The 12607-nt window shown below is 42.9% G+C and overlaps 1 protein-coding gene across 3 annotated transcripts in view; it reads left to right on the plus strand.

Annotated features, from left to right (window-relative positions):
- Nucleotides 1-12607, plus strand: part of GUCA1C (guanylate cyclase activator 1C) — a gene marked incomplete at its 5' end in the record, with an annotated part of 51984 nt that overhangs the window by 306 nt on the left and 39071 nt on the right. Inside the window, one exon of one of the 3 annotated variants that reach the window (XM_083611765.1) lies at nucleotides 7030-7221. The exons of the other annotated variants lie outside the window; for them this stretch is intronic. Coding sequence (XP_083467891.1) covers nucleotides 7030-7221 — 192 coding nt within the window. Of the gene's footprint in view, nucleotides 1-7029; nucleotides 7222-12607 lie in introns of those variants that run through there. 3 annotated transcript variants of the gene reach the window in all.

A 12607-nucleotide genomic window follows, 5' to 3' on the forward strand; every position in this document is an offset into this window, starting at 1 on the left:
AAGGTATAATTATCTTCTACATTTGCATTGTTCTCGCTGCTGGTACTTTGGCTATAAAAACCACCTTTAAACAACTTTGAATACGCTTCGAAATGTATCTTGGCATCATACCGTTTCATTGAATGCAATGCTTAGAAATGAAAGAAATGCCAATTTATAGCCCATGTTCTTTTGAAAATCCAGCTTCTTACTTGACAATTGCATTTCTGTGGCTCCCTGGGGAATATGCTAGACATCAAGTCCTTTCTAATCAAATCATTTAAACTCTGTTCAGTCATTCCTAGGAAACATTCCCATGCGATAGAGAATGGATGTGGCTTGTCGTGGAATATAAAAGTGGTGTTGGGTTTTTCTTCTGGAATTTTGCACCATGGTGTTGAATGATACATTTATTAGATAGCAAATGAAAATCAGTTGTTATTAGTGACTCTGGTTCACTTAGAATACACAGTAGTTTTCCAATTTTGTCTTAGTTTTTCAGCCAACGGTGCTATTGTTCTATTTTAACGGCAATAAATTGAGGCAAAAGGGTATGGATTTGCCTTGACGATACCCGATTAATTGTTGGCCTAATGTGGATTTGAACCCAAAGCTATCTAGCCTGTATTTGAAAGTCAGTGTGGTGGATGGAGTGTTGGGCTAAGACTTGTGAGACACAGGTTCAAATATCCACTCAGCTGGGAAGCTCACCAGAGTACTCATCATTCCTTTTCCATCGAACTTAGTTCATGGTGTTGTCAGGATAAAAAGAGGAAACCACTCCACACTCCCTGGAAGGAGGATGGGATAAAAACAGTACAACTTTTAGTGGATTGCTCAATAAACATTAAAGGTTTCATGAAAATCATACATGCTTTTCCAGTAAAAACAGACTAGCAATGCTTCAGACAAATCCAATCTTTATGTGTGCCCCCAGCATGTATTCCATAGCGACAGAGATACATCCCATGCATATCTCATATACACCATTGGCATGATCCAGTCCCCGCTTTGTGTCCTTCCAAAGCCTTCTGGGATGTGCTACTGCTGCTTTGTGTGTTCCCTGCTACGAGGCCCACCCCTTTGCCTCAGATGTCTTCCCACGAGCAAAGCTCTCCAATCACAGAGGGATGCTGATGGGAAAGGAGGAGGAGGCCTGGAAACTCCTTTGCAAAACATGATGAGAGGGGAGATGGAAAGAATGCAAAGGGAACCTGAATTGTGCCCAGTGTGTCCACACTGCAGGCAGCTGCAATGGGCTCCAGTTCCCTGTGACATGTACGCATAGTGTTTAAAAGCCATGTTTACATCTCATACACTTAAGGCAAGGCAATCACCCCTTTTTTGGCCCATGGACCCCCTTGAGCTTGAGCCAACCCTTTGGGAGTCACTTGCCAGTGGCCAAGAGTGGGCATGTCCACCCCACACTCATGCACATTCTCACATGCACACACAGGCACAACCCACCTCCTCAGCTGATCCATGCTCATCGTCCCCTCTCCACTTGTTGAATGAACTACCTGATGACTGGGAAAGGAGCAACTGCATATCCTTCAAAGGACTTCTTATTTTTGCGTCCATCACTAAAATTGGGAGAGGCTTGGGAAGCCACAAAAACGTAGGAGTGTGGTTGGGTTTATACATGACTCAGGCCCTCGAACAGTGTTGGCTACCCCTATTCTTCGGGGCACGCCACAGTTCTAATTTGATGACATGTACAATGGTGCCTCGCAAGACGAAATTAATCCATTCCACGAGTTTCTTCGTCTTGTGGTTTTTTCGTCTTGCGAAGCACGGCTATTAGCGGCTTAGCGGCTATTAGCAGCTTAGCGGCTATTAACGGCTTAGCGGCTTAGCGGCTATTAACGGCTTAGCGGCTTTAAGAAAAAGGAAACAAACTCGCAAGAAATCGCAAGACGTTTCGTCTTGCGAAGCAAGCCCATAGGGAAATTCGTCTTGTGGAACGACTAAAAAAACGGAAAACTCTTTCGTCTTGCGCGTTTTTCGTCTTGCGAGGCATTCGTCTTGCGAGGTACCATTGTATAACAGTGTTCCTAGAACTTTAAGTTGGTCAGTACTTGAACATACATAAACCATTGCAAAATGACTGGAGTCACAGCAGTGGTAAGGAGGCACTAACAGCTGTCACGTCACCTGCACTTTGGGTGGAAGAAAGTGGTGCACAGTTGAGGAAGTGATAAGAGAAATACAAGGAAGCAATAGTACAATTCGTGTTCTCTAGTGTTCTTTCAACTCAAAGAATAGTTATAGGGATGGTGCCCATCTCTAGCAAGCAACTAGACCTAGCAGACCTAAAAACCTAGATCCGTGTTTACAGGTTTTTCTCTAGTCAAAGATTGTAGTATATGAAAAATAAAAAGGAATGGTGTTGGCATCTGGCAGCCTTGAGCAGGTGCGGGGCCTACTGCTGTTACCTGCCCTGGACTCCTAAAAAAATAATATGACCTAGCATTATGAGCATCGTCCAGTGGCTGCATCTAGCCACACTTTTAACCTCCAACAATGCCCATGCCCTGAGGCATTGTGGGAAACTCAAAAGCTGACTCAATCCAGCCACCTAGTTCTGCTTGGTGTGCTGCTACCACAGACAGGTCATTCTGCCAAGCCTTCTGATGAAGGGCAGAGGTCCACCAGAGGGAAGTTTTCCCCAACCAGGGAAAGCCTTCAATAGGTGACAGATTACCTGTCGGTTTCCATATGGAAGCTCAATGGACTTTTTTAAGGCATGGAGGAAAGGCTATCAATTTCTACTAACTAGGATGACTATATTTTAACCTCCACTGTAGGAGGCAGTATGCTCTGAAGAAGAGGAGAGTGTTGTTGAGCTTAGGTTCTACTGGTGGGTGTCCCATAGACATCTGGTTGGCCACTGGGAGAAACAAGATGCTGGATTAGATAGGGCCCTGGCCTGATCCAGTCGGCTCTTACATTCTCGTGAATTTCAGAGCACTTTTGTTCTTCAGTGGTATATTTGCAGGCCCACAGGCAAAGAGACATCCCTGTGCTCCCTTCAAGAGTCCAATGAATCTGACATACCAGGGATTGAATTTGGAAGCTTCTGCTTGGAAACGGAGCTGTGGCCTATTCAAAATTGTATAATCGAACAGGAGTAAAACCAAATTTCTTACATCTCAGAAGAGAATGCAGCTGTCATTCCCTCATTGGGGAATGCAACTAGCCCCGAAACTGCTTGCCTTTTGGTCTCATCTGTTGACCTCCAAAGGGCAACTGCTGCAACAATTAGATGGTAGGAAAATGGAGAGAAGGGGCTCTCCCTTCCCTCTGATAGACTGGTGTGATTATCAAGGGACAGGGTGAAGCTGTTCCTGTTGTTCAGGAGAACTCTTTCTACACCTCTTAAGGCGAAGCAAATCTTATCTGCTGAAGAGTAAAGGGGCATTTATTAGCACCCAAGGCTCTGTATTATTAGTAATATTAGGCAGCCATCAAGACCCCAGCAGGATCTGCCACTAATGCCTTTTCTGGGGATGGAGGGAGGCATTGCTCCAATTGGCACCAAATAGCTAGGTCCGGAGCCCACTATTTTAATATCCCACAGTGCTCCTGAGCTCGTGTCATGCCAGGGCTTTGTGGGGAATTTAAATGGCAAGTTTCCCGATTCAGCTGCCTGCAGTATTGCTCTTGTATGCCACTACCAGTGCTCCCCACCAGAAAAGGAACACTGGCAAAGGGCTGGAGAGAGCCAGGCGATATATGGGGAGGTTCACAAAAGGGCCCTTGGACAGTGCCCCCCCCCCAAGCATGGAGTCAGCTCTTCTTGATAGAAGGGAAGCACAAGCCAGGATTTTTGAAGATGGGCTTTCCATCTCTGCTGAAAGAGGCCACACCTTAGAGAACTGCATGCCTGGCCCGATACGCACTCCAAATTGCTTTTGGAGACACGGGCCTATTTTAAATGTAGTTTGCAGTGTTGAATAAAGGGAATGTTCCAAAGAGAAGAAAAAGCTCGCTAAACTTGTGCAAGCCCATAAACACCCTCATGCTGCATTCAAATGTATATTCTTAGGTTAGTCCCACTGTATTGAATGGAAGTTAAAGGTAAAGGTACCCCTGACCATTAGGTCCAGTCGTGGACCACTCTGGGGTTGCGGCGCTCATCTCGCTCTATAGGCCGAGGGAGCCAGCATTTGTCCGCAGATAGCTGCCGGGTCATGTGGCCAGCATGACTAAGCTGCTTCTGGCGAACCAGAACAGTGCACAGAAACACCGTTTACCTTCCCGCCGGAGTACCTATTTATCTACTTGCACTTTATGTGCTTTCGAACTGCTAGGTTGGCAGGAGCAGGGACCGAGCAACGGGAGCTCACCCTGTCGCGGGGATTCGAACCGGCGAATCTTCTGATCGGCAAGCCCTAGGCTCTGTGGTTTAGACCACAGCGCCACCAACGTCCCTCAATGGAACTTACTTTAGGGTAAAATAGTGTGTGTTTGAATTATGACCACAGGAGAAGGACAGAGAAGAAACGTGATCCAGGATTTCCCCCCTCAACATTGATGGACTATCCCAAAATGTACAGCACTGCACCATCAACAGTGGCAGCCGTTTCAGCATAAATGAAGTATGCAGCTACTTCAGCATAATCTAGATTCTAAGGTTGCTGAATCATGAGGCCCATACAGCATCACCATTCATAACACTGATGGCACATCAAACACACATCCATCCCCATACATAAAACATATATTTGCTGGTACAGTGGCTCATAGATCAGGCAACCTGGGGGAATACAGATACTATCTCATGAACCAAGAATATGTCTGCATGAGAGCAATTAATTTTGTTGTGAAAACTGTGAGCAGCCACCCCCACCCCCCCATGCTTAGAGATATTTTCTGGTGCAGTGGCTCATAGATCAGGCAATCTGATGGCAAAATAATTATTAGCTCAATAACTGATAAGTGTAACTTCTGCACGAGGCCGATGAATTTTCTTGTGAAAACTGTGATCCAGATATAATCACATTAATCAGATAAAATTAATGCTATAAAGCTTAAAGATTGGGAGCCCTGCTGCGTCTTTCTTATTACCTCTTTGACAAATTAATGAATCCTCTTCCAAGAAGTTATATGCTTAATATCTTTTAAGGAATAGGAAACTGCCTAAATAGAGGGAACTGAATAAGAGCCATGTTTGAACTGAGGTGGAAGTGGCACAATAAACTGCCCTCTTAGTAGCAAAGAAACCATCCACAATGCAAGTTAAGGAAATAAAGGGCAGAATTCAGTACAAGGAATTCACTTTTAAGATCCAACACAATGCTGTAGAGTAGAGCACGAGAGACAGGGGGCACCAAATTTTAGCATCACACAGAAATTTGAGAGCCCAAAGTCCACCGCTGCAATTGGCCACTCTGGAAACGGGATGCTAGATTAGATAGTCGGCAAAGTCCACTGAGACACTTCCTCAGTTCTTTTGACACATGTTTGTAGGGATGTGCTGGTAGAGTTTGGTCCTTTGTGTAACATAGAACTCATCCCAGCATGTCTCAAATCTTGATGGGCTCCCACTCTCTCCTAGAGCCCAGATTGTCCCAAGCACTGAATCACACCAAACTGAAATCTAGCCCCTGGCCAGGGGAACACTGCCAGCTGGGTTACAGGCTGTCAGCTACTCACCTGGCCAAAAGCAAGGTCCCAGGACTGCCCTTCTCGGGGCAGAATATATATTGGTGGAATCAGCACATGGGATACAAACTTAGGCACATTTAAGGAGAAGAAGGGATACTGGTAACGCATGAGCTACAGTTATTGGGAGGCAAAGAGCACCGCTGGTTGCTAGCACATTTTACAGTCAGTGTTAGAAACAGAGATATGAAAGCTAGGAGCTAAATGGCACCTTAAACCTAGGTTATGGGTGCCGCAATGGTGTGTCTAGGTGCGCTTTATTATAAGAAGAATACAAAGCTGAAAATGAACTGCAGCTAAAATCTTATGTCCATTTTTCACATGGTCTAGTCCTCATCTGAAGACTGCAAAAAACAAAGCCATACTTCCCCTGCCCACCCTCCTAATATTCTTATGAGGGTCTCTTCTAGTGGGGAGGCAGAAAAAAAATCCTTTTCTTCCAGCAGTGGCAGTTTTAATCTGAAATCTTTGGCTCAGTACTGCACCCTGAGCTCAGAAACAGCTTGCATTAATGAAATTCCCTGTTGCAAAATGCGCCTAGAACAATGGGAATTTTTGAACGCTGTTTACAGTGGGGACTTTCAGACCATCACTGGGGCAACCAGTATTTTGTTCCCTGCCCATGCAAAACATTTCATAGGACATCTAATGGTAGATGGAATATCAGTTTCCTTTGAGCCTGAATGATGCCCCATTTTGACAATTGTTGTTGTTGTTTAGTCGTTTAGTCGAGTCCGACTCTTTGTGACCCCATGGACCAGAGCACGCCAGGCACTCCTGTCTTCCACTGCCTCTTGCAGTTTGGTCAGACTCATGCTGGTAGCTTCGAGAACACTGTCCAACCATCTCATCCTCTGTCCTCCCCTTCTCCTTGTGCCCTCCATCTTTCCCAGCATCAGGGTCTTTTTCCAGGGAGTCTTCTCTTCTCATGAGGTGGCCAAAGTACTGGAGCCTCAGCTTCAGGATCTGTCCTTCCAGTGAGCACTCAGGGCTGATTTCCCTCAGAATGGATAGGTTTGATCTTCTTGCAGTCCATGGGACTCTCAAGAGTCTCCTCCAGCACCATAATTCAAAAGCATCAATTTTTTGGCGATCAGCCTTCTTTATAGTCCTCACAGAAGACTACTGCTATTTTTGTAACTCGATGGGAGTGCACTTATCGATGAAATCCACCCATATTAAAATGGATTGCTGTAGGTAATCCCACTTGGCTTCTATTTTTACCCAGCCTACATCTATAATGATGTGTAAGAGGTTTACAATAGCTATAGGGTTTGTAGTTTCTTTGTGTATCCCAGTTGGATGAGAGCCATTGATAGTGAGGGTAGATTCCTGTGTAGAAGCAGACTTGAGCAAAGAGAAGGACAAGCATCTTACAACAAGATGGGTGGCAATGAATCAATTGAGGAGATTGTTGCTATGGAAAACCATCACTGGTATGCAAAATTCATGAAAGAATGCCCGTCTGGACAACTCAGCATGTATGAATGCAAGAGGCTCCTTGGTCTTGATAACCCAACTGATCAGGCAAATACCTATGTTGAGACAGTGTTTAATATATTTGATTCAAATAAGGTAAGAATTATTTATAGAGTACATTGTTTGGATTATATTGTGCATCACTTATTTTTCAATTATTTTAAATTCTGAATAGCTCACATTTTATTCTTGACTCATATTCAGATTTACAGTTTCTTTTAGCAATAGCGGCATCTACATGAAATAACCGTAGGCAGTAAAGAATCTGTGCCAGTTTAAAACTTTCTAAACGTGATGACAGTAAACAAATTATTCTGCAGTATTTCTCCTGATATTTCGGGGTTTATGACTCATACCATGCATTGAAATTTTATATTGATAGCCATAGAACGACATTTTTCAGCAACGATGCTGAAGAAAAAGAAAATTCTCAATCGAAGGTGATTTAATAAAAATCTTACCAGCATTTCTTAAAATTGTAATTTTAATTGTGTCTTCTCATTTTATACATATACGTAAGAATATAAAAACAGCCCAGCTGGATCAGACCAAAGGCCCATCTCATCCAGCACACTGTTCTTAAAGTGGGAAGCCAGATACCTATCAGAAGCTCCCAAACAGGATAGGAGTCATTCGAGATTCCCAGTGACTGTGGTGGTAGAGCATAGATATTGTGGCTTGTAGCCACTGATAACTCTTATCGTCCAAATCCTTTGTAAAGCCATCACTATACCTTGTAACGTGTTCCGTAGTTTAACTAAGTGCTGTGTAGCTATAGACTAATCTGTCCATTTTGGATTTTAATTTTCCCCCCAATGAAGTCCAGTTTTCCACATCTTTTTGTGATTTAAAAAAAATATGGAAAAAAGGCTTCATGAACATTCATCAGCGTTGTGTGAATTTCTCCTAATATAATGCATTTCATATGTTATTTTTTTAAGACTATTTTTAAGAATATCTGGGTTTTAGGCACACTTTGCCTAGTAAATGCATATTTGTTTACATGGCTTGGAGAAATGTACTGCACAATTTGGAGAAGTGCAAATTTTGAAGGACAATTACATTTCAGTTCATCTATGGTTTCAGGAAGCATAAATGAAGTAAATTGTTGTTAAATGTGAACTGAATCACATCTTCTCCACCACAATCTCTAGTGCTGCGGGAGTGCTTCCTTGAGTCTGTCCCAAGTATTTTGTACTCATATTCACTGGATGATTGCAGGCTCTAATATTATGAGAGAGGAAGAAAAAACATCTCTGTTTACCTTCTTCACTCCAGGCATAATTTTATGTTCCTCTATTATAGAATAGGAAACTGCCCTTTACAAAATCAGACTCTAGGGGTCTGTCCTAGCCCTACCTAGAGACAGCAGGATCTGGGCTTGGGACTTCAGCATGCTATGGCAAACATTCCCCAGACATTTTGCTTATACCCTCTTTCTAAACTAAAAGAAGAGCACCCAATATTGTAACCCTTCCTTATAGGGAAGTTGCTCCACATTTACTTCCACATTTCTTTATATACGAGCTCAGTTTCTTTCCTAAAAACAAGACTGCTGACAAAACTTAAAAGCAGCACTGTCTTCTAGAAACAGACACATAGAAATTGTAGGAACTGGAATCAAACAAAACTTTTTAGAGTAGCCATGCCTATTTCAGTGAGGTATAAGATAGCAAACTGCAGTACTTGATCTTTGGAGATTCAGGGCCATGGACTGTGAGCTATGCAAAAGAAAAAAGTTCCTGTGGGCTGTTTCCACAATTCCTATTCAATTTATGGAGTTTTATAGCATCCAGCAATTTACAATCTGTTGCCCGTTTTTTTCGTTTAGAAAATAATCGGAATGTATGCTGTGAGTGACCTTTGCAGATTGTATAATGCGAGAGGGCAAGCTTTAAAAGGCAACAGAATGACTTCATATGAAGCTTTAGTACTAGTAATCCATTCATTAAATGTCAAAACAACATAACATGTGACTTCTGTGATTGATTGGATGGCCTGACTTTTAAAAAAGATCTTCCCAGGGGGCAGACACTGGGAAAAGGTGTTTAAACCTTCCCTGCCATTTTATTAATATGCATCCCCCACACAGAAAGAGCTGATCCTTGTCCTATCATGGGGAGAAACAGTCATGATAAATAGTTTTTGTGTGTGTTGTTATTGTGCTGAGGGACTAACACAAGTTTGGAGGAAGAGATATAGATCAACTACAGATTTGGCCTCCCTGTTCTAAATAATGAATCTACACTCAAAGTAACTTACTTTTGGCATGGAAATTCTAATGAAAAACTCTTCTTAAAATGAGCTTCATCAATAAGCTTTTCACAAACTCTTGCTTCTGACCTTCTCCAGTCCTTGCACATAAATGACTGTACAATGTCACAAGGGTAAGGATAGTGTCATCCTTTGCTTCAATCTTCAGTCCCCACCCCCCATAAAAGGACAGGACTCTTGGTTTCCTTTAGTTGCATGTTCAACCAAAGATGGACAAACTACCCCAGAAGAAGCACAGAGAAATGCTTCTGTGAAGGGCAAAATACGGTATGCAATTTTAAATAAATATCTACCATTATCTCTAATCTAAGGAGAAACATATAAAGCACCACTGGTGAACTGTCATACATAGACATATCTCTCATGTTAGTATTATTGTGTTGTTGTTAATAACAACAACCTTCTCTTCACCAGAAAGGTTCCAGCGCAGGTTTCATACAGAGAAGGTCATTTCCTCAGCATAGGGCAAAAGTTGTGCAATGAGGGTGCCAGGTGCAGCTTTGTGGAGAGGGAATTCTTCAGCTCAGGGGCTGCCACAAATAATTCCCTCTTGCAAGTCACTCCTTTCAAAACCCAAGGGTGGACGAACTACCAAGAAGGCTCCCTCTGCTGATTTCTACATGAAGGAAACTCAGGCTTGTTGCTCCCCTGCTGGAAGGAATTTGGAAGCACCCAACACCATTTTCAAGTAACTACAGTTTGTTGTTTTGTTTGAAGAGGGGCACACTGTAGTTAGTTTAGCTAAGGTTTTGTACAAACAGGTAAAGGTAAAGGAACTCCTGACCATTAGGTCCAGTCGTGACCGACTCTGGGGTTGCGGCGCTCATCTCGCTTTATTGGCCGAGGGAGCCGGGTCATGTGGCCAACATGACTAAGCCGCTTCTGGCAAACCAGAGCAGCGCACAGGAACACCATTTACCTATTTATCTACTTGCACTTTGATGTGCTTTCAAACTGCTAGGTGGGCAGGAGCTGGGACTGAACAACAGGAGCTCACCCCGTCACGGGGATTTGAACTGCCGACCTTCTGATCAGCAAGTCCTAGGCTCTGTGGTTTAACCCACAACACCACCCGCAAACAAGCCAACGTCAAACCATGGTTTCTGACGCTGGCTTTTTCAAATAAGCCATCGTTAAAATTAACCTCAGTTTCCAGTTTGGATTAAACCATCTATGGATAGTTAAGAAGTAACACTAATGTTTCCAACTTTATCCACATGGCTACTCCAGAGCGGTGGCAGGGAGTCCCACCCAACACGTTTTGACTCCAAATTAGATTTTTCATGTGAAGAATTTAAGAAGAAAGCATGCACTTCTACAAGTATATTCTGAACTTAGGCATAATATGAATGGGGAGAGGGTTTGCTTGGTTGTGTTGCTCTAAAGAAGCTTGTGTAGTTCCAGCTTTTTTCAGTGCTAGGCATAACATTTTTCATTCGCTCAGAACACCTAGTGATGTTTTGTTAGATTCTATCATGTTTGTGCCTTCCTGTTTCCTGCTGATTTAACATTTTAATATGGAGCTTTGTTAATGTGTTTTTACTGTATTCTTCTATTAACATAAACTACCCTAGGAGAATTTGACAGAAATGCCAGCATGAGATTTTACATGCACCTTCCTACATTCCTGTCATTGAGCAGTCTCCATTGGAGGATTTGTTGTTGTTTTTTTAAAATAATTTTTATTAACTGGCCAATCACATCAAATTAAATCACATCACATAAATTCCAAATTACAAAGCCAAATTTTTAAATTTTGTTGGGGGAACCCATACTTCAAGATCCAAAGGGGGATTCAGATCATCTTCTTATTACTGCGTTAATATCCAAATCAGTCCCAATCAGTCCAAACAAAATTCATAATTCTATCCAGTCTTATCTTGGTGTTTCCACATCATATCTTGTTCATATAATTTCTATTTGTCCTTTACGATCTCTTCTGTTAGTCTCCTTAAGCTGATAAGCAAAATAATAATCCTGTGTGGATTTCCCGTTCCTCCACTAAGTCCAGATGGTTTCCATATATCTCCTTCGTAGATAGCATCGCTCTTTCCATCATAAATTTGGCATTTGTCGCTCTTAAGTCCCACCAAGAAGTTGATCCACGATATGTAAACAACTCTATTTCTCTCTTTCTCCTCCTAGACCCAAGAGCTCCAACAATGCCTCCCAAAATGGCGACGGCATTTTTAACTGCGTCATTCCAAAACGCTTAGCTTTCCAGCTTCATCTTGAAACATTGCTTTGGTTCGAAAGTTTATCTCCACACAGCCTTAAATCCACAGCTTAAGTCCTTAGTTTCTGACTCATTAGGGGAGGGGATTCTTGTTAAATCACATAAGAAAAGGGAAGGCAGGTTTTTTCCCCCTCCCCCCTCATTCATTTGTCATACCGTATCTTGACGTATCTTCTCATATTTTATTCTTGTCTTGTTATCAGAGATCTCTTCTGTCAGCAGTCTTTACTCCCCTTTTTCCTTGAAGCATGTGCAGTTTATCTCGTCCAAATTGTTTCTTTTGAAGATGCTTGCAACTAGCGGCGCGAATCAGGGACGGCGTCCAGGAGTGCCGGAATCCCACAGGAGGGCCTTGTGCCTAGTGCCCCCACCCCCACAAATTCGGGGGTGGTATAGGGCACAGCAGGCAAGGGCCGTCCCCCCCACAATCCTGGGGGGGGGTTAAGGAGGCTAATTACCCCCATCATAGCCTCCAAATTACCTTGTGTGGGTCGGAGAGATGTTATTGTCAGCCATCTTCCGATGCGCCACCTAGTGGCCCCCCTCCTCCATTGGAGGATTTGTAGTACCACATCACAGTCCTGGATCAGAATAAAGCCAGGATAGGGAATGAGACTGTAACAGAAGGCAGGTTTGGCAGGTTTTAAAATGAGAGTTTTAAACAACAGCAAAAGTTTGAATAAAGCAGGGATGGATGGACACAGGGAAGCTGTGAAGATATGGCAGGCTTGGGTAAGGTTGGGTAAGGTGTAAAGGATTGCGATTGGCAACTGAGGTGGCCAACATTATTTTTGCAAATATAATACACAGGAAAGAAACATAGTCAGCTGACATTCACACACAAAATTATTCCATCAATCTTGACTTCCACACATAAACTTATATCCAAACTAGATTGATGACCATAAGCTATGTGTTCAAATTGTTTGTTCTTCCAAGCTTGAAGTATAAATCTATTTGTAACCATAAGAC

The sequence above is a fragment of the Podarcis filfolensis genome, assembly GCF_964270895.1.
Source record: "Podarcis filfolensis genome assembly, chromosome: 4".
Classification (NCBI taxonomy): Eukaryota; Metazoa; Chordata; class Lepidosauria; order Squamata; family Lacertidae; genus Podarcis; species Podarcis filfolensis.